The sequence below is a fragment of the Nanorana parkeri genome, unplaced genomic scaffold (assembly GCF_000935625.1).
Source record: "Nanorana parkeri isolate BGI_ZX_2015 unplaced genomic scaffold, ASM93562v1 scaffold432, whole genome shotgun sequence".
NCBI lineage: Eukaryota > Metazoa > Chordata > Amphibia > Anura > Dicroglossidae > Nanorana > Nanorana parkeri.
Genome location: NW_017306700.1, coordinates 621,720 through 648,193, shown reverse-complemented (window position 1 = coordinate 648,193; position 26,474 = coordinate 621,720). Strand labels below are relative to the sequence as shown.

The window sequence follows — 26,474 nt, the reverse complement described above, 5'->3', positions numbered from 1 at the left end:
GGGGGGCGCATCGCAGAACCTGGCCTTGGGGAGGCAGGGAGAGTAAATCCGGCCCTGATAATGTCAACTCTATGAATGGGGCATTAGGTGACAGGAACAGAGCATTGGATCACCAGATATTATTTTAATTTAGGCATCAGAGAATCAAGCAACATTTTGGTTCGCAGGAGGTTTGGCGAGCACAGCAGGAAATCCACAAACCCCAAATATATTGGTGAACCCTATTGAAGTCTCTGGTCGCCGAATCTTGCTATTTCATCTGCCCCTTTTTCAAGGCAATTTGCAAGCAATTGTTTTAAGAAAATGCATGAGTAGCTGGGCACTGCCATGGGGGATATGAGCCAATGTAAAAATATAAAAATTATGGTTCAGCAGGGCGGGGGGTCTTTCAATACAGTTTAAATAGCAACATTGAAAATACACACATCCTTCAAATAACATGCTTGGGGGATGCCTTAAAGCTGCATGTGAAGTTGGGAAGCAGTACATGGTTTCCTGTGGAGTGCCCCAATGTCACTGATGTCACGCATGCATTACTTCCATTTTTTGGACTGTCCCTGTGTATGCCAACCACCAAGATCAAGCAGTCTGTGCATTCATATTTATGTGTTTTGCTGTATCATATTTTATATACACATATACACCTCTAGTGGTCATCTGTCATATCCATGAATGTGACTAGAAGGAACCTGGCAAAAGAGGAATGTTAGCATGGTGGTGGTAAGGCTACCCACTCAATGACAGATCCACGGCTGGTTTGTTGACATACAGCAGTCATCCAGGGCTGTGTCATTTTGCGCTGGTAGCTTATATATGTCAACAAACTGGGCAGGCATCCTGGTTGACATCATTGACCAAATAGTATCATGAACATATTTGGTCAAAGACGTCACCCAGGATCCCCAGTTGGTTTGTTGATATACAGCAAATGGTCAGGAATCTGTCATTCTGTGACTGGAGTGTGTCAGGTGATCATCACCAAGTGGTGGGTTGTGGTGTGAACATCATCAGGTGGGTCATCATGATTGACAAGATTCTACATCACTGGACAATGTAATTATCATGCCAGAGAGAAAACCAGCAAACAAGAGCCAATCAAGTGTGCTGCAGTGCCCATGTTCTAACAAGGGGAATACTGATAGTGGGAGGAGAGTAGAGTGAGAGAGAGATACGCTCAATAGTCTGCTTCCCATCCTTCTTAGTATAATCACAGGCTGGGGTAGACCTGTGTTACTAAACTGCAGCACGGTAATATTTTTCATGTCCTTCCTGTGCAGTCCCATAGGCAACAGAGTTAGACCCAGTGCCCTTAGTAATCAGGACTCAGTAACAGACCTGGTCAGACACACCCTCTCTCTTCCTCTGTGATACATGTCTGGTGAGGACACCTGTAATGGACTGTGCTGTATGGCAGAGCTTTGCAAATCTCAGGTCTGCATGGACAGAAATACAAACCTTTGGCAGATAAGACAGCTCTCACCAATGTATTTAGCTGTTGTGGAGTTCAGCGGTTTTCTGTTCTGGCAGTGTGCAGTCTTGCAGGCACTATTACTTTTACTTGAAAAGGTTTGTTTTGTTTGTGAAAGGAAAGTTTGCCATCTGCTGGGTTTGTGGATGCAGTGCAGTATTTTTACCTAATAGCAAATTCTTAGTCAGCTTCCTAAAATGTTGTCTAGGGGACACTATTAAAGCTGATTTACTTGCCTGATCCTTAGTCCTGCCGGCTCCCTCACTGGTCTGGTCTGATTGGTCCCCACAGATTCTTCTCCCGTGGGCTCCTGCGGTTTAAGGACTGCTGACATCTCCATGATTTATGCAGGTTCCACATACTTACCTCGGCACAATTGTGTGCCAGGACAAAGAAACTCCCAATGCGCATGTGTGGGAGTTACATCATCCAGGCTTGGACCAATCAAGAGGCTGTAGACTCCGAAACCATGAAAAAGACCGGAAGAAAATGGAAGCAACATCGACGGAGGGGAACACAGACATTGCAGTGCTGGAGGGGATCGTTTTGGAAGGTAAATCTGCCATAATGTGCTAAAATGCTGTACATACTACATACTAGTACATTATGGCACACAGCTCTTGGGGGCCTACAAGTCTGGTGGGTTAGTTCTGCTTTAAAGCCCATCTCTAACCAAACGTTTTTTAGTTTTAAATCAAGTGAAGAATTAGAGCTTCTATTTAGTTTTAAATGCTGCCTATGTCCCCACAGAGGAGATTTGTCTTCCTGTTCTGTCTGTACCCATCATCTGAACAGAAAGTGTGTGTGAGGGTGCAGGGGCAGAATCTTCCTCATGGGGACACAGGCAGCAATAAAATCTTGAGAGTTTCTAAACCATTTCCACACCACTAGAGAATGTGTTGCTTAAGAATTGTATTGCTGTTACTGTTAGGGGGAGATTTCAACACACTTCCTGTTCTGCCCTTTACTGTACAAAAACAGACATGAAGGCGGGAGATATTCACATCCTGTTCTGTCTGAGTGAGGGGATGTCTCCAAATTGGGGACACAAACAGCAATAGGGTTATGACCCCTTCCCATTCTATCCAAAGCTTTTCTGAAACTCAATTTCAAATCTGGAAAAGATTTTATTGGTCTCATCAATGATACTTTGAAGTATCAGCAATATGTAAGGGCACTTGTTCACCAGTGCACTGCAAAAAGTAATGATGATATTCAAAATGTCATGGCCCAAAACAGCCAAAAATATTTAAAAAACCATCATTGACATTTTTACTGTAAAATGAACATTGGCTACTATGGGTGCCCCCACTACACACATTATTGTTGTTTAGTGAATAAGCTGTCACAATTTGGGTGAATATACATTCTCCAACATTTTGGTTTCTTTGGGGTATAACCAAACAGTAAATGAGAATTGTACAGCTCCTGATGAATTTCTCCATTCTTCTATATTACAGAAGGGTTCTTTTGGTGTTTTCTTTTGAAAGACAATATATATACAGATATTTGCTTTGGGCTCTTATATTGTTTAAAATATTTGCCTATATGAATTACCAACTTACAATATACACTATGGGGTCTGAAGTATAAAGGCTTTGCCCAGTGTATAGCTGGGTGAATGCTATTCACATTGCATTACAGCTGCTAGATAGAGCTGGAGGAGCATAGGAATTTCCTTTGCTCCTCTGCATCATCTAGCGGCTGTAATTCCAAGCGAACAGCATTCCAGCTTCATGATGGGCAAAGGCTTTATACACAACCCCCATATGTCGATAGTTTGTGAACACCTGACCATCATACCTACACTATAAGACCAAAAGTATGTGTAGCCCTGTTGTGGTATCAGCTCCTTTATGAGAAAAGATATTGCAGCTGCAGGCAGCCTCAGTCTGAGAGCGGGATCTGAACTGGTCAGATCGATGTTACACCGTGTGTGTTGACTGCCTGTAACAGAGCTGTGCGGTCACCTGACACACAGGCTCTGTACCGCAGTGCTGTAGAGACTGAGCGCCTGGACTGAGGCCTAGTGACGCGGTAGCGGCGGGGATATTGCGGCCTGGTCGCACGGCCGATCCAGCCACCGGAGTTATCTCCTGAGTGAGTGGAGCCGAGCAGACGGAGATCATTGCCCGCTACCCTAGACGACCTTAGACGAGCTGAGACGTCCTGCAGGAGGAACTAGATGACCCATTTCACAGATGTCCTTCTGAGGAAAGAGGGACGTTCACCTTCTGCAGACAACCATCCTCCTTTTTCCAAAGTGACACTGGAAGTGGTGAGAGGCCTTTGGCCATTGCAACAAATGTACTTTTCCACATCTGCTATACAGCATGACCCCCAATGTTGGCTAGCCTAGGACAGTATTACTGGCCAGTAGTTTAGAGATATTAGTGTTGATTGCATCTAATCTAAGTGTATTATCTGAGACATTCTGACATTGTAGGCTTTCGTGCATGCAATAGATAGCCGCGGCTGCTGCATGTCAGATTGCCTTATCCTGTTACTGGTTGTATTATTTGTGATTGGGGAGCAGTTAAGTGCCTTGTTCTATTCCACAGTCATTAAATCTGTTACAAAACTTCACAAGGTGTGCGGATCCATTGCCTGAGGTCTATCACAGAGGTGAGACAGGAGTGCCCGATCATCCAGCGGCTCCTTCGGGGGTGAGCGCTACATATGTCATAATCACCCCTCCAAATTCAGTGAAGGTTGTTTATAGCAATATAAAACACAAAGGCCCATTCATGTTTCAGCAAGTGTGCACAAAGCCAGCTCCATAAAGACATGGTTTGATACGTTTGGTGTGGAGAAACTCCAGTGTCCTGCACAGAGCTCTGACCTCAACCCTACTGAACACCTTTGAGATGAATTGAAACCTGATTGTGAGCCAGGTGTTCTTCTCCAACATCAGTGCCTGACCTCACAAATATCCTTTTGGTGGAATGGACAAATGTTCTTTTGGTGGAATGGGTTCTTCTGGAAAACCCTCCCAGAGGAGTGGAGGCTACTATAGCTACAAAGTGGAAGGGGGGCGTTCTATATGAATGGTCATGGTTTTGAATGCAAAGTCTAACAACCCCATATAGCTGTGATAGTTAGATGTCAAACTATTGACCAACAGGGTTATTCACAGAAGGGTGAAGGGTTAGGAGAAGGCAGGGGAAGTGAACAATCTAGGACAACATAGCTGATTTGGAAAAATTCTCCAATTCCGCTCACTTTCCAGTTCAGCTATGTTGTCCTAAATTGTTCACTTCTCCTGCCTTCTCCAAACTCTTCACCCTTTTGTGAATAACCCTGCAAGTGTTTTTGCACAGTACTATCACGATCAATTGGGTGCAACTTTCTAGCAGTCCGACACGTCTACTTATAATGTTCTAATATAAAATATATCCAATATGCATATCAATTTTCACATTTCATTAAAAGCGATCAACTGTACCAAGTGAGACAACGCACAAAAATATGTACTGCATTCTAAAATATATGTGTGGGGAAATGGGAGATGGGTTGCCACAGCCAAAGTCCCAGCTCAGAAGTTTGCATAAAGAGTGTGCCCAGGTTCACTATGACCGGTTCCTTTGAAGCCCAAATAAACACAGATTCAATAAACCGGAAACACACAGTTATTTCACAATTTTATTGCACAACTGAAAATAAACAAAATTCCTTTAATTTAAGCACAACCCTTAGAAACCCATACAACTCACAAAGAGGGGAATTTATCAAAAACTGGAGCAGACAAAATCTGGAGCAGCTGTGCATGGCAACCAATCAGCTTTTCTCTTTCAAATCTTAAATGAACAAACTGAAGAGAGGAGCTGATTGGTTGCCATGCACAGCTGCTCCAGATTTTGTCTGCTCCAGTTTTGATAAATTCCCCCCACAGTGTCTCTCTTCTCATCCATGCAGCACTGGAGGATAATAAATGACGGTATCTGGTCCCCAAAGACGTGGGTTCTGCTTTAACCATTTAGGTGCAGGTGTGTTTTACGGTTTACTTTAGCCCAATCAGCCAAAAAAAGGTTTCTGAAGTCAGAAAAAAGATTTCTGATCGGTCACTCTAGGTTACAACCCCATGAATGTCGTAATTGCTCTTTACTCTCCCGTATGGTAAAATTCTGCTAGGCTCATAGACTTATGAAAAGTCAGATCTAAATCACCACAATCTCATAGAAGCTTTAGCATGTAAATGCAAATTCAAAAATGATTTTCAATCTTTATAAATTGGCCTTTATAAAAATAATATCTGGGGATCCTGCCATGATGGTCCTTGTACAGACACTGCCCTTTATACCATCACAACTGGCAACCGATTGTTTTCCTACATTGTCACCTTGTCACATGCGCCCTGGTGGGGACTACAAGCAGCCATGTCAACACACATAGCACTGGCATGGTCCACTATTGCCACTATCAGGGAGCCGGTACAGATCAATGATGTGCGGCCATTGCTGGGGCGAGTACATGTAGGCGGGGAGTGACTAAAAGAGGCTTGAGGAGATTAGCAGCACTGAGATGGGAAAAACAAATGAAAAGTGTATTTTTTATAATATTATGTAGAGAGTGAAGCAAACCAAGTGTCATCCAGTCAGGGAGTAGATCTACTTTAAAGAGCAACATGAAGCCAAAACATTTTTTATAATTCTGGATAAAGTGGAGAGGGATTAGAACACCTGTGAGGTTTTTATGGCTGCCTGCTGACTTATCACTGAAAGCGAAAGAAAATCCCAAATTTTGGGATTTCACCAGAACAGGAATAGATGGACAATGTTCCAATGGGGGCACACTAGTTCTGATGACCCTTCTGACCACCAGGTATTTCCCTTACTTTGGAGGGATTTCTTCTTGCTTCCTGTTGTGGTTGTCATACAGGAAGTGAAGACAACCCCCAATTGGGATACAGATGGCAAAACAAGCTGCTAGGGGTTATAATCCTCCCTTACTCTATCCAAAACTAAAAAAAGAAACAAAAACAACATTTTGGCTTCAGTTCTATATTAATTTAATCCTGGAGTACTGTGAGCCCAGGCAGTGTGATGATGCGCCCCCTAGGCGGGTACTGTAAATTATTGGCAGAATGACAGGGTGTTGTTTTACCCTTAGGAGGACTTCCAGCACTAGAAATCAGGGGAAACCACTGGAGCATGAAGAAAATAGGAATAGGAAGGGGAAAAAAAGAAAAAGTTCTTGGAATTTCAATGTAATTGTATTACTCTGAAAATGGGACAATTCAAAATGCATATATTCAGGTGAATAGAACAATATGCCATTCACTGATTCATCCGTTTTGCAGATCTGTTGAGGCTGACCCAGCACAGGGAAGGTGTGTGTGTGTGTGTGTGTGTCTCTATTAAGACTTTAATTATTTTTGTTAGAAGATTCCAGAATTTAGCACTTGTTTAACCTGCCAGTCAACTGTCAGCAAATGTACCATAGGGCAGCACTAAAACACCCCAGAAATGAGAAATAAGTATATCATGTGACTTATTCATGTACCACTTGTGATTCTAAATATGTTTTGCCAAAAGATCCATGTTACAGAATGAAATCCAAAATAACTTCCGACTGTTACAACAACAAAAAAATTATCTGCATGAAAAGCACTCAATAGGAAATGTACACATTGAATGAGTGAGAAAGCCAGCCACAGTGGAGTGTAAAGTTCACTGACAAATGCCAACATGTCTGATTCTTCCCAACAGTTTCAGACAGCTGCCAGAATTGCCCCGGGTGATGCTCGAGCATAGGAAGGTCCCCAAAAAAGTAATATATTCCAGTTTGCAAGTCCCTTCATATCTAATTTCCACTATGTCTATGGGGGCTGCCATGATTGTTACGCAGGCTGGACCTCAAACACGTCTACCTTTGTTCATCTACATTACACGGTGGATTGATGGGATTAAAGAAAGGAGGAAGATGATACTGGTTGTTTTTTGTTTTTTTTTTTGCTTTCAGGAAGTGACAAAGATATGGACATGATTGACCAGTTGCAGACAACTGATAACGTTTTTACAAAGCCAAAACCTTTCTTTTTTAGTTGTGGATAAGGTGTGGAAGGTTTTAAACCCTATCAGGTATTTGTTTTGTTTTTTGCTGCCTGTACACCACTGTGGAGATTTTCCTTCACTTCCTGTCCCTGGAGCTGCAACAGGAAGTGAGAAGAAATCTTTTCAAAGTAAATGGAATTCCCATCTTGGAGCATTTTCATAGGAGCAAGTGTCCCAATTATAGAAATTTCCATCTGTTTTTGTTCTGGTGACATCTATACAGTAGCGTCACAAGGGGGGTACGGCCCGCACCCGGGTGACACCATTGCAGGGGTGACACCAAAATGACTGACAGTCCTTTTGGTGTCACCGTCATGGACCGAGAGCCTGACAGTGTCAGGAGAGAGGAGGGGACCCGGCGGCATACCTCATCCTGCCGGGTGAACGTCCCCTCCTCTCTCTGCCGGCGTCGATCACCAAGATGGCCGCCGGCAGGTGTCAATCAGATGGTCGCGCATTCGTGATGACGTTGTCACGTGCACGCGCGATGACGACACGGCAGGGTGTCCCCCGGTCTGGAGACCGGGTGACACCCGGCCTCGGGATGCCCCTGCATTTATAAAATGTTTTTTTCCCCGTCACTTTTTGTCTCAGTGACAAAGGTCACCAGGAAAAATAAAGGGTGAATCCTCCCAGTGAGGACACTGACAATAATAAACACCTGACAGAAGGCCTAACTCTTCCCCACGCCATCCAACAATGTAAAAATAATGCCTTTTCATACACATTAAGCGGAATTGAAGTGGCTTTAATTTATTTGTTTTATGTATAACTGAAGGTTTGATTCCTCTAGTGACGTATTTACAAATCTATATTTACAAAAAAATATAAAAGAGCAAATATGTTAAAATGTAAAAATCCAATAAAAAAAATGGGGTAATGGGCACAGAAAGTGTACAGACCTAGGAACTCAGCTCAGGAATGATGGGAACACTCATAATGGGCACAGCCGGTGTACAGACCCAGGAACTAAGCACAGGGATGGTAGGAATCCCACATAATGGGCACAGCAGGTGTGCAGACCCAGGAACTCAGCACAGGGATGCTGAACACCTCATGAATGGGCACAGGAAGTGTGCATACCCGGGAACTCAGCACAGGGATGCTGAACACCTCATAAATGGGCACAGGAAGTGTGCATACCCGGGAACTCAGCACAGGGATGCTGAACACCTCATAAATGGGCACAGGAAGTGTGCATACCCGGGAACTCAGCACAGGGATGCTGAACACCTCATAAATGGGCACAGCCGGTGTACAGACCCAGGAACTCAGCACAGGGATGTTGAACACCTCATAAATGGGCACAGGAAGTGTGCAGACCCGGGAACTCAGCACTGGGTTGGTTTTGCATGAACTGGCCCTTCAAATATTATACTTTTTAAAATGATACAGTGTTTTTTTCATAAATCATTCTATTTACTTTTTGTCTCTTTGAACCTCACAGCACCGTCAAACCATATATCATCATAGGTAATTAAGAATCTAAACTAAATGGAAACAATCATCGCAATTTATTCCTATTGCTGCAAACGGGTGAGAAGAGGACATGGTGCGTTTTCTTGCCTCCAAGCACACACTCCTTCTATCTTTCAACAAGAAGACCTTCGGCTTGACTAGTGCATTAGACTTAACGTTCCCTTTGTAAACATGACAAATAATACTGAAAAGTATTTTTTTTAAGAAAACAGTGGTAAAAGGTTAAGCCTCCCAGCTTCACAAATGAAAAGGTGATTGATTATCTCTTGGGGGGATGTAACCTCTAGTAGTCATTACAGCGTTCAAGATATTGTTTACGTTTTTACTTTTTTTGGGGGGCTCCACAGATAACCGTTCTTTACGTCAATCATTACTTTCTTTACTATCTAACTTAGCCTAACGAGAACTGCTCCTAACAAATCTTGTATTTCCAGGAAAACATTGCATAGTAATGTTACTCTGGGCTGTCTGGACGGGAAGGGGTTACAATTTCACACACAGAAAGTGAACATGTCACAGTATAGCTGGAGATGGCCTCACATGTCCAGCCTCATCACTGTTCTATGACCGCCGGCCTGCTCGCAGTCCCATCTCTAATTAGAGAAAAGCAGAGAGCTGGCAGCAGGTCAAGGAGAAGCCAGCTTTTTACACCGCAAACAAAACATTTGTTTTATATCTCGCGGGCGAAGCTAGCCCTCCGTCGCTTCCCAAGACGATACCAGAGATGTCAGCTTTTGGAGACATCCAGTATTTTGTAATCACTGCACCATGTTCACTTTCAGAGGGATCCCACCGACAGCTAACGTCTGAGGGTCGGGCCACTGCGGTCATGCGTCAACTCTTAATGTCAACGTTGAGTTTGTTGAACAGCTAGTGTATATATAACAAGGCATGTCTTTAATTCTTTTATACAGGGGGTGAATACAATACAAAAATAGAAAGAAATGCCCTTTGGATCTTTACAAGGTGAACACTGCTATTATGTATATGTTTATTTGTCTTTTGCGTGAAGCATAAGAAACACAAGTAGTCCTTCAGGTTTTGCCACCTGCAGGCCAGCAGAACACTTGCTGCCTGAGCTTTAGCACTGAATTGCTCTCCAACACAGTCTGGTTTGGCCCTGCACGAAAATGAGAAACAATTCATTTTCTCTCCGAGATCAGCTGCTGTTATGGCAATTTGATGGAAACTGAGATCTTGGCCACATTTTTGAGGGACAGGGCAGTACTGGCATAAGATGCCTAGTGATTCTTCGGGCCAAATCTGTCATCTGTCCCTTCTGCGTTTGTTGCAAGTCTCCCGAAGCCAAGTCTGAGCAAGTGGTTCTAATCCTCCCCCCATGCGATGCCTCTGACCTGTGGAAGGTTAAGTAAGATGCCCCACGAGTGACTCTTACAATAAGAGAGACAAGGCTAGGTTCCTTCTTAGAAGACTGATAAAACATAAGCCTCAATCTCTAAATCCAGTGCAATGCAAACGCCGCATGCCCCAGATTGTCGCTCCACCGTGATTCGCAGCTGCCTAAGCTCCATTTCAATGATCTCACCTGGGATAGAAGGGACAGAACCTAAAGGTTCTTGAAACCCTAAATAAACAATCCAGGGTCTCAAATAAAAATGGCAACCTCCAGCCAACATGGCCGATGTAATGCCCTCCAGTTCTTCATTGCAGACATCAGGCACAGATAATCCCTTCTTCCCCCGGTCTCATTAGCTGTTGTTCTCAGCGGTGAGGTATTTGAGTGCCGTGAAGCCGTAATGACGGGACATGTCCTGCTGAAACTCTTCCTTCAGAGTCTTCAAACAGATTCTATATTGCTTGTTGGAGCGGAACTTTGTGATGTCAAAGCTTGGAGCGTGTGGCATGTGGATCATGTAGGCATTGGGTAGCACTGTAAATTCATATTCCTATAGGAGGGAAAGATTAGTATAAAGAAGAGCTTGTGAGGATTATTATAAATTGTTTTCAGAGTCAACAGAGCTTTACATTTGGGGGGATGACAAATAATTAAAGTTAAACTTCAGACATAGATAAAAAAAAACCTTAATGCAGTTATGAGTTCATAAAATAATGCATTCATTTATAAACACGGCTATTGTGAATACTTGAGGAGCATTATCAGTTTATTTTCAGAATCTCTGTCTGTGATTGACACTTAGTAAGGGCAGCACAGTGGCTCAGTGGTTAGCACTTCTGCTTTGCAGCATTGGGGTCTTCAGTTTGGCCAAGACACTATCTGCATGGAGTTTATATGTTCTTATGCTTGTGTGGGTTTCCTCCGAGTACTTTGGTTTCCTCCCATACTCCAAAGACATGCTGGTAAGTTAACTGGTTGTTGTCTTAATTGGCCCTAGTATGTATGCATATGGGATAGGGACCTTACGTTGTGTATATATACTTTTTCGTGCTCGAAAACCACTATGCATTCCTTTTAAGTGATACAAGTAATATACGTCAGACTCCCCCAAAAACCATGAAAAGATGTTTGTTGTTACCTGTGCATCCAGTTCCATAATATGAGCCACTTTGTTCCACCCAAACCCAACAAATCTTCGGTCATACTCTGGGCAGTTCCTCCTGACGACTACATATGGTTCAAAATCTGCTTCCCATTCCACCCGGTAAGGCGTTGTTGCAGTCCGCCATTTGGCAAAGTTGGTGGGGGCGTGGCCTTTTGTCCAGACATGGTACCTGTGGGAGAGAGGCCATATTTTGTAACATTAGGACTAAGGGTTTAAAGCCCCACTTTAACTGCTGTTACATTTACCCATGCAGCGTGGTTACCCTGGCACTGCATGGGTTAAATGATCATTTGGCTAGGCGGCAGGGATAAGTACAACTGCTTATCTTATTTCTCAATCATGGCAGCCACTGCTCTCATGGCATGAGCCACCGCAGGATGTGGGCGGGCCTTTGGCATCTTCACATACAATTCAGGACTGCTGGTCTTCCTTTGTACATGATGACGTCAGGGGGCTATGACCGGCTGGGCAGTAAAGTGAAGCGGCTTTGGGGGACTGGTGACATAAAGAGGTGGAAGCCTACAGGAGCGAGAAATAAGGTACGTTTTTTTAATTTATTCCTTTATCCCCTAGCCAAGCAAGTATTTAACTCATGCAATGCTGGGATGGCTTTAAGAAATATGCTGGACTTAAAACAATAGAACGACTAAAGGGTATATGTGTAGCTAGATTGTAACTTTCTACCATACATGCGGTTTGTATGAACCATGGTGGTGATGTGGCAGAGTCAAAGATCTGGGATATATGCTATATTGCCATATGATTGTGGATATGAGCTTGTTGGAAATTCCATTCCAAAACCATGGACATTAATACAGAGATGAACACCTTTCATGGCTAAATCAGCCTCCACTCTTCTGCGAAGGCTTTTCACAAGATTTTGGAGAGCATTTGTGGGAATTTGTGCCCCTTCAGCCAAAAGAGCTTTTTTTGAGATCAGATACTGATGTTGGATACAAAAACCTGGATTGAGGGCATTCAGTGGGGTTGAGGTCAGGGCAGACCACTTGTGTTCCTTCACACCAAAGTCATCAAACCATGTCTTTATGGAGTTGGCTTTCTGCACAGGGGCACCGTCATGCTGGAACAGAAAAAGGCCTTCCCAAAACTGTTGCAACAAGGTTGGATGATTATACTTGTCAAAAATGTCTTTGTGTGCTGTAGCACTAATGGTACCCTTCACTGGAAAGGCCTTAACTCAATAAATTGGAGGGGTGACCACAAACTTTTGGCTATATAGAGTATATTTCTCCAACAAAGTCCCTAAGATTCATAAGTAATCACCAATTGACTGAACATGACCACACCTACCCAAACATGACATAATAGTTTTGGGAAGGCTAACCTTTTGTTTTTGCAGAATTCAATCACTTTATTTTCTTCCAGCATAAAAATAAAAATAGAAGGCATGCACCCCCTGCTATTTTCTCCTGTAATATTCTCTATGACTTTTGCCAGATGTTGGAGGGAAGCAGCTAAGCTTCAATTTGTATTAGACTTTGACAGCAGCATCTTGCTGAGCTGTGCTAAGATCCTGGCTCTACATCAAGGTCTGGGGAGGTAAATTGTAACTCTGTCACCTCTTCCCTCTGTGCCCTGTACAGACCTCTGCTAATTACACCCAGTGCCAGGCTTGCCAGCTGTAGCCTGTGCTATGGAGGCAGCCAGTGGACACACTTCGACCCAATAACATCAGGAGGGATCGGGATGTCTGACATACAACATAACAGTTTGTGCCTTCTGGGCTGTAGCCTGAGAAAGAGAAGATGCTTTGGAAGAGAAGCCTGAGAAACGTTTATGCAGAGCCAGGAATAAATGACAGCATCTGCTGCAAATATGTTAAGTCCCAGATATTTTCCTAGGGCCAACATATTTTTGTGCTGTCACTCAAAGACGCAGCTCAAGTCTTGGTAATCTGTGCAAGTTTCCTAATCAGTGTGACAGTGTGGGTTGGGTTTTTGGCCTTACTTAGCTTTGCGCCACTTTGTATAAAGAAAAAAAAAAAGACAGGGTTAAAGACCACCTCCACCCAGAAATTATATTTTAATTCTGATTGGCAGCAGTAGGTTCAGTCCTGTTGATGAATTATATCTTAAAGGCTTCAGATCTATTACTTTCCAGCAGCAGTTTGTATCCCTGCCCACCTACAGGACCATAGTGAAGGTGTCACTCAGTTATCTGATACTTCAGTTGTATGGAGTTGCTGCTTACGTCTGGTTACATTGTGGCTTCTTATTTCTCTCAGAAACACTAATATTAAAAGGGTCAGTCCACCCAAAAGTGACATTAAGCCTAGAGGGTTCTTATATGCCTGGAATACTCCAATAGCGAAGTCTCTTTGCCATAATATCTGACTGTTTCTGTCCACCTGGGAGTTTTGGCTGTTCAAACCCACCTTGTGTGTTCCAAACTCCAACTCAACAACATTCTCCAAAACAGGAAATACATAAAACCTTATAATGCACCTTATAATGGGCACAGCAGGTGTGCAAACCCGGGAACGTATTTCAGAGATCTCATTAACAGAGTACCCAAGAGATAAAAGAGACTGTCAGGTGCTTTAAACTCTTGAGAACCTACCATACACTAACATATAAGTTATGGTTGGAATGCCTTTTAAACCAAATGCCAAAAGCATGTCAACACCCCTCCAAGTTATTGAGTTCAGGTGCACAAAACGCCATCTAAAGATATAGTTTGACATGTTTGGTGTGGAGGAACTTGAGTGTCCTGTACACAGCCCTATTAGAAGAATAGGTCACCAGCACTCCAAATATTTAAAATGAATAAGTCCTTTTTATTGGACGATAGTGTCACAAAAGATCAAACAAGAGCCGACGTTTCGGGGCCGCGCAGGGTCCCTTCCTCAAGGCAAGAGATGTGACCTGTACACAGCCCTGACCTCAACCCTACTGAACCTCTTTGGGTTGTATTGGAACACCACTTGCAAGTCAGATCTGCTCATCCAACATTAGTACCTGACCTCCTAAATGGTCCCAGATTTTGTCTGAACTCCATAATAATGCCTAGGGTTTTGGCATGAGATGCCCAACAAGCTCATATAGGTGTAATAGTCAGGTACAAATATAGTGTAAATGATGATAGCACGCTTGCCTGATATATTGTAAAAAGAAAAAACAAGAAAACTGGGTAATCAGAGGGTGACATTTCTGTTATGGCCATGAGAGAGAAATGGATATATAAAAACAGCAAATAAATCTAATAATAAAGGAACAAGTAGGCACCTAACTAGCTACAAAAACAGTTGTAAAAGGAATATTTAATTAAATGTTTCTGAGCTCAATTACTTTCACAGAAGCACAAACGGATGAGTATACAGCCACGCTGATATGGACTGCTTGTTAGGAGGAAGTTTTGCCATAGAATCTTGTTCAGTTCTATGCGATCTACAGCAGTACCTCCGCTAACAACCACTCTGTCTTGGGAAGATTGATTTTATAAAAAGGTTTAGACCTGGCATAACCTTTAGGCCTCCCTTAAAGCCAAAGAAGTGAGACCTGTATATCCCTCTTTCAGACTAAGTAGAACTTAAGTATCTGTTTTTTGGAGAACCTTTTTAAAGCCATATATTAACCTGAAGGTGAATAGAGTCCCCATATCCAGCATGGACAACAGTTCTGCTTTAGACTTGGGGAAGGACAGCCGGTAGCGAAGAGTCTCGAAGGCTGGGATGATCAAAGCTTTCTTGGTGTTCGCCATATCTAGTTGCACAATGGATTTCCTGCAATGACAGTTGAAGAGAGGAATTAATATGCAGCACAATAATCTTTCACGCAAGCTACAACCCAACTCTGATTAAAAAAAATATTTCACTGCTCTTTAGATACTAGAGGGATCAGATCCCTCTCTGACACCATGTAGCTCTTTGTGGTTCTATCATCCTTAATGACAAATCCTGACAGCAATCAAGCAGCAAAAGAAAAACACTCAGGCCATTGGATACATCAGATATGGCCCTTTCCTCTGACCTAAGATCACGATTTATGTTTCTTTTTGACCTTCAAATCATACATCTGGTTACAAACTCGGTTGGATCTCCCAAATATAATGTTCAAAGCAGGACTTGGGCAGGAGGTGATCTAATAAATCAACTAACCTCTCTATGCTAAAAGAATGGGCATCACTGTTTATTTTTAACGAATTATATTTGCCCAGAAAATCCATGGTTTGTGCCTGGCCCTCCAGGTCTATGCCATCTGTAATATCATAATAGTGGGCAGTACAGAAGCTGGAGGCTATGTAATAATCTGATATACAAGCACGTGCCACTGCACAGCAATTTAGCAATCCGCACATCAAAGGATAACAATATTGCTCCTGCAGATGTATGCACATTGTTACTGTTACCATCCTAGGACAGGAAGTCCTTTTTTTGGTGGGATCAACAAGTCAAAAAGCAAGTCCTTCAATGGCTCTACTAGAGGTTAGTACCTAGTACTTTTTTTAGTTTACATACCCCCCTTACCCCACGCACAAAATATTCCTGACTTTATTTTTGCTCAAAATATTAAATATATGGCAAAACTGATCGATCTTACTGAAAATGTGCCGTCATCTTTACTGTACAAACTATGAAGAAACGACTAAAAATAAACTGTGATTCACCAGAGACGTGCAGTTCAGGTCTCTGCCACAAGTGGGCGCTCTGTGCTAAGGGAATGTACAATATCGACATACAGTTTACTTGCACTAGACACATGGTTATATAATTGTATTTTCCCAAAGGGCTTAAGATCAAAGACACACTGTGCTGAATCGCGTAGGACTGGCCCGAGACGATATTCTGAGGATGTGTTTTGTCTGTTCTAACTCTGATTTCAATATGTGTTTACAGACAAATTATTGGAAAACATCAATTTCCAGAGTAATCCTTTGCTAATACCTTATTACACTCATTTTGTTCTGCCTACAAAGTGTCAAATCATCCACTGGCAGGCTACATTACATTATGGCTCTTTCTTTGACTTCATAAGAAGGAGGTGAAATGCAAGTAATAAACTGGGTCTTCCATATCGTACTGCTGCAGCCACTGACAGCTCTGTCGCTTGCCCTCGGAACAGCGGGCTGTACCTAGAACTTCAAGCATTAAACATTATGCGATCCATACTTGGAACTGCAACCATTGCCGAGGGCTGTATGAGCTCAACACCTAGAACTGCATCCAAGGCTGAGGGCTGAATGATTTCCACACCTACAAATGCAAATAGGGCAGAGGGCTGTTTGAGATCCATACCCAGAACTGCAACTTGGACAGAGGGCTTTATGAGTTCCATAGCTAGAACTGCAATCTGGACAGAGGGCTGTAAGCGGTCCATATCCAAAACTGCAACTAGGGCAGAGGGTTATTTAAGGTCCATACTTAGAACTACAACCTTGGCAGAGGGCTGTAGTAGGTGTATAGCCCAAACTGCAACTAGAGCAGAGGCTACTCTGCATTTCTTTCAGTGCTGTCCACATGTATGGGGACATAGGAGCTGGGACATGTGATCATTGCAGAAGGGGAGCTGACTTTAGATTAGCTAATGTTTTTCTTAAAAAGATCCTGTCACCCTGACCATTCAGTGCAATGTGACTGTGTACGCACAAAGCCCACCCCAGACCATCTTATACCAACCTACCCAACATGAAATGGAGGGGCATGTGATCTCCTGCTTTGATGCAGTTCATGGACCTAACAGCCAATCATCACTGTGACATGACATAGGGGCGACCTTCAATGCTATCTCTAAGCTCCAACACCAGCCGACACTGTGGCAGCTGGGCCTGATGTTAGAATTACGTGGTCATGGGTATGGGCTTCATACATGGTAAAAGGGCAAAGTGACAGGGTCTCTTTAATCTACATGAAGAAGAGTGTTCACAGTCTTTTATGGTAAAATAGGAGGATTGCTATCGGGAGAGCTAAAGGATGTGCTGCAGAACGAATATAAAGAGAACACCCAAAATGAAGGGAAGATTTGCACACACAGACACTTCATCCCCTGCTGGCTATTGAGTGCTAACTCACTGGTCATCAGTGCACTTAGCCTGCATTACCTGATGCTCTCGTAGAGTCCATACATCGGTAGAAAGTCTATGTCTGACAGGAACATGTACGGAGTGCTGACGTGTTTCATTGCTACGTTCCGCAGGAGGTTGACCGGATAGAACTGCCCTTCTTTGTACACAATATGGTAGCCCACATTTCGCCGGTTGAGCAGCACCTCAGAGCCCTGTGCGTAGCGGAGGAACTGCTGAGCCTCTGCATCCGAGAGGTACAGAGCCAGGCTGATTGGGCCCTCCCAGTGCTTGCAGATGGCTTCCAACATTTGGAGTCTGCAAAGACAGATAACACAATGAGCCAAAGTATATGGAGCAGTTAAAGTGTCTAAACTCAACAACAAAATGGTATATATAGCAGCTTACTGGACGTTATATGTGGTGGCTGCATTCGTTTTTAGCTTGTTCCTTTTATTTCCACGTGGTCAGCCTGCCACTAACACACTTCGTGTCCTAGGTGTCCTAGGGTGACAATGCTTACATACTGTTTCTTTAGAGGAACAGCGTTGTTACCCTAGAACAGGAAGTGTGCTAGTACTATAGAACACATCCCCCTCCTCTTTTCATTACATAGAAGGGAGGTGTTCTAGAGTCCTAACACACTTCCTGATAGCTGTATTTGAGTGGGAGGGAGCAAATAAGAGAAGTTCATTGTTAGGGTTTACATATACTTTAAATCAGACATCTGGATTAATTACAAGCAGGAACAATAACTAATAAACATTTGACTTTTGACTTCTCTGCCTTACAATGGGACGGTAGTCTAGGAACTGACTCTATTAAAAATTCTTTGTATGTCCACCCCTTCAAGAAATCATTGTGACTGACAGCACAGTTTACAACAAGTAGAATAAAGTAAGAATGTATTACATCATGAAAGCAGAAAGTTTTTTTCTGGTTTCGAGCAGCTCAGCTAGAACAGAAGCAGTGGTCACATAGAGGCCCTATAGTGAATTTTAGTGGTTTAGGGTCAATTTTTAATTTAGCTGTTTTTTTTTAAAGTTTATTATTGCATAATGGAAGTTTTACATTCCAATTGTTAGGATTTATGACTCATTTTTGCTTGGGAATGCCCTAAAATATGTGAAAATGCTTCCTTCTGCTCATCCCCTTCAGTGCTCTGTGGCGGCAGAGCTGAGTATCAGCCACACCCTTCAGGACAAGTCTCCTCATACAGATTTGCATTGCAGATGAAGAGTGGGGGCGTGTCTGACCAGGTCTGGTACTGACTGCAACAGAATGCACGGCGTTGGGGAACTATTACTGCCTAACTAAATAGATTCACAAATTCCACCAGTGCCAAAGATTAGTAGTCAGACATCAACATCAAATACATCCACCAGGTTGCGGCACTTCAGCGTCAGTCAGAGGACTTCACTGATAATCTACAGAAACATACAAGCCCAAAGAGCGCCTTCCCTGGTGCAATAATCCTTTATTTTAGGGATAATAGAAGAGCGGGTGTACTCACAATGACAAGTAAGCAAGAAGCCTTGAAAAAGCACTAGCCCATGAAGTGCTTGTAGATGCAGGCATCAAATCTCAAACAGCACCGGCTGACAAACCCTCCGGTATGGTTGGACACACATGCAGAGGCTGGACGTGTTCTGCTCTTATATTATCATATGTTCTTCACAGTAAGATCAGTTAGGGTCTGGAACTCACTGCCACAGGCGGTGATTTCAGCAAAGAATGTGGAATTGTTCAAGAAACTTTTGGACGATTTCTTAAGGGACCGTAATATACAGGGGTACAGGCAATATACAGGGGTACAGGTAATATACAGGGGTACAGGCAATATACAGGGGTACAGGCAATATACAGGGGTACAGGTACTCCTAGAATGAGATCCTAATAGGTTGGACTTGATGGACTAATGTCTTTATTCAACCTCAAATACTATGTAACTATGTAATTTTATATCTTATATTATCCCTATAATAAAGGATTATTGCATTAGTGAAGGCACTCTTTGTGCTTGTATGTTTCTGCTACTGCCTAACTGCCTACTGGACTGCACAGTCATATTAGGGAACCCTGCACAGCTGCTGGTACCGGAACGTGAAGGTAAACTATGAAGATTAAGATAGTTAGTGCTATGTCTGATCTAGTTCTGTGATTTTAATATAGCTTTATGTTTTTAAACTCTTCTTTTACATCTGCTCTTTTTGCTATCAATATGCAAACTTTGTTTAACGAAAAAGAGTTTAACACATGATAAAGGATTCCCAGAGCACTGTGGGTTAGCTGCAGAGACATCACAGCAGATGCTGCACGCTTTGAGGCTGTGGTTTATCTGAATGAAATGTTGGTTGGAGATGTCTGATAAAGTGTCATTAGGGTCATTCACTTTCAGATTGGGCTATTGAGTTATGTTACAACAGGCTTTACAGAAAGTTAAGGGCCTTGAAAATGTGAAAAAGAGTCTACAGCTCTCCCTACTAGCTCACAATATATTTTATATATTACTTTTTTTTAGTCCCAAGCATAACAAATAGAGCCACTTTTAATTTATTACATTCTTCCAAATGTGCCAGTTGGTAAGTTGATAAGTCTGAAGTTACTACTACTTCTAGACACTGATGCATTTAGATACTGATACTGACCTGTCCATGGAGAGCTGGGCCACCAGTGTGACATCTGTGTCGTCTGGCGCTGGCTCGTATTCGTAGTGCAGAAAGTAAAGGTGAGTGCGGTGGACTGTGAATCTCTCTCGCCTGAACTCATAGCACAGGTCGTCCTCGTCCAGCTCAGACAGCTGTTTCTGGAGCTGCAGAGAAAAAAAAGAGAAAATGATCATCATTCGTCACACAAACATGTTCCACAAAGCGGTCAGATCTTTGTATGTGGTGCAGTGAAAGCTTCTTATCATTGGAAGATCTGATTATCACCTCCTATGGGGGGCTTGTACTTCCCAATACCTGGTCCCCTTGAGGCAGTGCCCCAATAGCAGTGGTTGGGCTGTGTATAGTGTCCTATAATATGCTGGTTTTCTGGTTGACAAGAACTGATGCCTTACCTGAAAGCAGAAATTCAGGCTAAACAATTATTGTCCAAAAACATGAACCATCTTCTTTGAATCCTGAGGGTGTATTGATAAAATGTTTGCAGAGTGAACAGCTTTGCAAACATCTAAATGTTTAATTTGCAGCGCATTATGGCCACTGGATGGATCCGAGGAGCCCAGGAAATTCCTATGATCTTTGGCTCCATCTAGTGGTCATAATCAGCTGTGACTCTAAAATGTGGATGGTCACAAAGCTGTTCACTCTGCGAACGTTTTATAAATACGCTCCTTGGTGTCTTGTTTGCATTTCTCCCTGATCTGTGTAGTAATCCAGCATGGAACTCCTTCTCCACTTTTCCTTATACAGCAGCTTCCTGCAATAAGCCTTTTCAGAAGTAAAGGTAAAAAATAACAGTTTAAAAAACGAGGCTAAACTGGTTAGAACAGCCCAGACGTGTCTGCCACTTAGACGCCTCCAGGTGTGGACGGCATACTCAAATAGACAAACTTCTGAAAATTCCCAGTTTAGCCTCAAGCTGGCTTGACACTTCCGCACCTCCCTACTGACCAGCACGGCCATCCATCACAGTGAAGGGTTGAATAGGGAAGGGTGGGCTAGCTTGGGTCTAAACCAGAAAGCCATGAATAGTTTTGGAACCTACATACCAGAAATTGAAGTGTCCAGGGGAAGTGACAGGTACACTTTAAAAAAACCCGTCTATGCTGAAAAAACTGAAACAGATACGTTACTGCTACATAAGCCATTTTTGCAATTCAATGCAATTCATTTAAAAATAATCTTTCCATTTCCACCCAGAGCCAGCCATGATTTCCTCGAGCAGACAGAAAACTCATTTCATTCTGTTCCCTTTGTAAAGATGTCCTCGTCCCTCTGCTCATGTAACCGGTTAACTCCTTTCCCAGATTTCTGAACAGAGGTTTAGGCATCTCTGGTGATCATTTTAGATTTAGCTGGTAAACCTGGCCATATACTGGTCCAATGTCAGCCGAGTCTGCAGGATTTGAGCAGTGTGGCCCTATCAGGACCCACACTTTAACGACATTTGATTTTTCTCATTCAACTTTTGTCGAAGGAGCCAGTCTGAAAATTCGGCAGTCACTGTTTCGGTATTCTGATATGGACAGATACAATAGCTCAGTGGGAGTAATTTCCCTATCCATGCTAACATCAAAAGTTCTTTCTTACTTAGCCCATAAGGGCTTCATGTATAAAACGTCCGCCTGGTGTATACTCAGACCAGGGGTAGCCAAACTGCGGCCCTCCAGCTGTGATGAAACTACAAGTCCCATTAGGCATTGCAAGTCTCTGACAGCCACAGGCATGGCCTACTAAGGCAGACGCATTATAGTATTTGTAGTTTCCCCAGCTGGAGGGCTGCAGTCTAGCTATCCCTGACTCAGACGGATACCGTTTGCAAGGAACTAGTGCCCCCTAGATGGCACTGATGAGTATAGGAATTCCTATACTCATTGGCACAATCTAGGGGTGCTAGTGCCGTGTGAATGACATCCCCCCAACCATATGGCGGGTGGAAGTTTCATACATAAAGACCCTAAGTGTATGGCCAGCCTCTGGACTGTGTATTTCAGCTGTCCCCTCTGAGTTCAGCTTTAAATTGTCATCACAGTTTTTAACTTGTCGCCAACCAAACATTTCTCTTCTTTGATGTTTTATGCATGGAGAAAGATCTGCTTAAATCTGCAATAACACATAGAGGCAATGGATTCATGGTTGTTCGGACCCAGAAATATCCATCGCTCTTCTTCTGTGCATAATTACCAAGGAAGACTCGGATAAGGCCATTTTTTTTTTTTTTATGTTGCATAAGTCGGCAATTAAACTCATCTGAACTTCCCTGCGTCAGCCCAGAGCAACGTCTCGATCGGTTGTCATCACACACTGAAAGCAACACATGAAAAGTAATCATCTCTCACATACAGGGGCCTATTTATAGAAGCCTGAAATCACTACACCTGTTATTTCTAAAGATGAACTCCGGGCACAAAAATGTCACTGAAATCCGTTCCTCAATAAGCACAAAGGATATAAATCGTGTGCACCAAACTCAGATATCACCGGCATCATTTCCAGAGGCTCCTTTGCATGGCCATTGGAGGAGGGGAGAGGAGTGAGGGAAGGAGGACAAGAGACTGTGAAATTTCTTTTTTTTTTCCCCTTCTCTTTTCTTTCCAGTTCGTCTTGTTTGGGGTTTTTTTGTGTGTGGTTTAGGGTTGGGAGGGATTGTGTTGTCGTTTCCCTTCCTTGCTTTTTTTTTAGTTGAGAATGGTGGAATTGGTTTTAATACCAATGGAAAGGGGAATTCATGGCGGCTTCTGACCGGAACGAACTGCATTGCGGCCGTCTCACTTTTTTGTAGCGCCGGAGGAGGAGTGGCGGGCCATTGAAGTGAATGGCACCGTAGCCACGCCCTCCGGTCGCAATGCGATTGCCCGCATGGGATCGCAAGGCACATTGTGCCTGCAGTCCGGTGCGATCAAAATAGTGCTTGCAGCTTTATGATCGCACCAATGTGTCTTGCGATCCCGTGCGGGCCATCGCATTGCGGCTGGAGGGTGCCATTCACTTCAATGGCCACCGCGCCCCCCTCCTGCCCCACTTAAAAGTGAGCCGGCCGCAATGCAAGGCAGTGCATTCTGGCCAGAATCGGGCCGGAACGCACTGCAACTGGTGTGAACGGGCCCTTAGGAAGAAGTTATGAATATCTTTCTCTTCTGTTTTTGATTGGATTTCTCCCTGGGAGAGTCTTTTAATAGGATGTTTACATGTTTATGTGTCTGTATTGTTATATATAGAAACAAGAAGAATTATTATACAAAAGAATGTTTTGTTGGTGTTCAGATTTTCCCCCTTGTTTGGTGTCAGCTCACTAGTGCGGGTTTCTATGTGTAATGACTATAGTAGTAATACAAACTTGACAGGGATTCTCACCTTTCATATAAAAAGGTTTTATTTTTTATACAGGGTCCTATGGCACCACCCTTGTGTGTGTGTGTGTGTGTGTGTGTGTTAGTAAGCTGTGTGTGTCTCCACAAACACACAGGCATGGAAAGTCAAGACTCTGCCCTCTTCTTCCTCCCCCCTCCTCCAAACTAGCAGATAGATGGCTGCTGAAGACTTGTCCCTTGTGATTTTGTACTAGACAGGAAGATCAGGGAAGCCGAGCCGAGAGAGTTGGAGCTGCACTTTGTTCAGCCTGTAATGGGATTCACACAACTGGACTAGAGAGTATCACCGCTGTTAACAGCCAACATCCTGTGTAACAACCTCAACGCCACCCTTTTCACTTTCAATCTGTTCTTCTGTGTTGCCTATGTATATCCCATTTAAGCTCCCAGTACATGCAATATGTTAGGTCTTTAGCACTGTGCACACAATAAAGCCTGATTGGCTGTCATCGCCCATCGGCCTGACTGGTGTACAGGGGATTATGGGAAGTTAATATAAAAATTGATCACAAGCAGCTATTTCCTCAGTTTTTAGCAACACTAGCTAATGTGTCACCGTTCATGGACGGGTTAATGTAGGCTGAATGGCTTTTGATCAGCTGTGCGTTGTGTGCGGTGCCCCGTCTGCTGCATAGAGCGACAGGAAGCAGAGTATAAAATCACCCTGTCATGAATATGCATTCTTGCCATGTTGCTGAGACGCCAGGGGGCCACAGGGCACGGCGAGCAGATGGCATCGTACAGCCTCGGCTCTGACTTTGTGTAATAAAATTTCAGACGTTGCAGCTGGTCAGAAGGTGCATTTGTTAAGGCAGCGATTTGTCTGATAGCCTCGGCGGGGCCGGCCAGTAACAGGAAATTCACAGCATGTCCAGGGCAACCCGAGAGACAAATGTGATCAGCTACAAGTGCTGCTTAATTAAATTGTTACAGCCGAGGAATATCATTAAGACGGATACTCGGGAATTTCCACCCTTAGAATGGCGCTGCCAGTGGCATGGTCAGTAAATGGCCTGTGACAAAAAAACGCTAAGACCGACAAAACTTTGCCTTTAGCTTTGGATACGATCTGTTTTTTATTGCCGGGTTCAAGGAGGAAAGCACCAAGTTTAGATTGTATGAAGTCCAGATTTCATTTGCATTCATAGAAAGCCAACATGTTCCGAGAAGATTAAAGGGTCCCGGCTCCTTCGATCAGTTGATCATCGAGAACCGGCTGAAATTCGTATCGTACATGGCCAGCTTTAAAAGGGAACTATGGGGTAACCTTTTTATCCCATAGTTCTCTTTAGGGTCACGGTAGGACATATACTAACCGTATACTAACATATACTATCCTCCCGTGACCCAAAGCTAAGTATATAGCAAGCTATATACTGGGAGAGCCACAGCCGGGATGGATCCCGACAATACTGTTGAGATCCACCCAGCTGGCAGACTGACAGCAGATTTTGCCTATCTAGAGGCAGAGCCAGCTGTGCCCGTCCCCTCCCCGTCCGTTTCTCCAGTCAGCGCCGGAGGACCGGAGATGGGAGAATCCCTGTGGGGAGCGGTGACTTACAGTGCAGGGAGATGATCGGAAAGTGAGCGAGCGCTGGTATGTGTTCACTCACTTCCGGATCCATAGAGCCGTCGTGTGACAGTTTCATTGTCACACGTCGGCTCGAACTATGAAGGTCAGTGAATATCACTCACCTCATAGTTCTCCTTTAAAGGTTCTAAAGTCCTTGCATTCTAGTTCTGGGTTTGTGACTCAAAGTATTAAAGTGGAGTTTGGGATGGAGTGGAGAGGAGTTGAAACCCTGACAGGTTTTTGATTGCTGTCTGTGTCCCCATTAGGGAGATTTACACTTTCTATATTCAAGTAAGGGAAAATCCAAAAAGTTGTCATCAGAACAGTAACAAGGGAATCTTCTAATGGGAACACTTGTTGCAGTGACAACTCTCTAAGAGGGGATTTCCTTCATTATGGAGATTTCCTCTTAATTCCTGTTGTGTCTACAGAGCAGGAAGTGAAGGGAAATCTCCTCAATGGGCAAAATAACCTCCGACAGGAGATGTAACCATTTCCTAATTCATCCAAAATGATAAAACAAATGTTTAGGCTTTAAATACGCTTTCAGTCTAAGTTTCTACTTACATTTTCACTGTTGATGTCGGCTTCACTAGGGCAGCCAAAGAGCTCCCTCCGCAGGAGGTTCCCGTCATACTCCAGGAAGGTCAGGTAGAGGTTGCGGAAGAACTCCACATGTTTGTTTTTCACCCGGAGCTTTTTCGGAGAGTTCCAGTGGATTACCTGTGACAGTAAAATAAAAACTGAAGATTTACTGACATTATACTTCTTCTCCCTAGGTGAACATCCACAGGGGTGCAGCATAAGTTAGACCATCTCTGAACATGTTCCTCTGCTACTAGGAAACAATTGTATTTGTTCTATCCCTGCCCAGAATTAGAATTTAACCTTCAGGGCAAGCAGTCCAGCTATGGACCTCTTAGTCCACAAATAATGATGTCATTGCTATTGATAACTTATTTATGAATCTAATGTTTGCATTGAGACAGACTTTCACAGACATACACTATAAAGTAGAAATCCAGAAATCTTCGGGGTAACAAGCAGTTTAGTGTAATAGGGCGTATGCCACCCCCTGGATTGCTGGCTGGTCTTTACAATTTACACTTTTATTCATGCTGGGAAGTATAACTTTTACGATATATTTCCAGCGTGATAGAAGAGCTATGGCTCTCCTGGAAACAACCCACACTGCCCGCCTCTATTCTCCTATTCTGTCCATTCACAGAATGCTAAGGCGTCCATTTAGGGCCACTCATGGCTCTGCAAACCTCTGCGATTGTTTGTTCTGTGTGAATGGGTGCACAAAATAAATGTCCTTGTT

At 43.4% G+C, this 26,474-nt stretch overlaps 1 protein-coding gene across 2 annotated transcripts in view; it reads right to left on the bottom strand.

Moving 5' to 3' along the window:
- Window positions 1–9,994: 9,994 nt before the first annotated feature.
- LARGE1 (LARGE xylosyl- and glucuronyltransferase 1) overlaps window positions 9,995–26,474 on the bottom strand; it is a 245,859-nt gene continuing 229,379 nt past the window's right edge. For both annotated transcript variants that reach the window (XM_018560110.1, XM_018560111.1), the window contains exons 9-14: window positions 25,718–25,873; window positions 20,189–20,352; window positions 17,580–17,858; window positions 15,118–15,264; window positions 11,496–11,691; window positions 9,995–10,907 (exon numbers count right to left, since the gene is read on the bottom strand). In XM_018560110.1, the coding sequence (XP_018415612.1) occupies window positions 10,710–10,907; window positions 11,496–11,691; window positions 15,118–15,264; window positions 17,580–17,858; window positions 20,189–20,352; window positions 25,718–25,873 (1,140 nt within the window). In that variant the 3' untranslated portion in view covers window positions 9,995–10,709. The remainder of the gene's footprint in view (window positions 10,908–11,495; window positions 11,692–15,117; window positions 15,265–17,579; window positions 17,859–20,188; window positions 20,353–25,717; window positions 25,874–26,474) is intronic.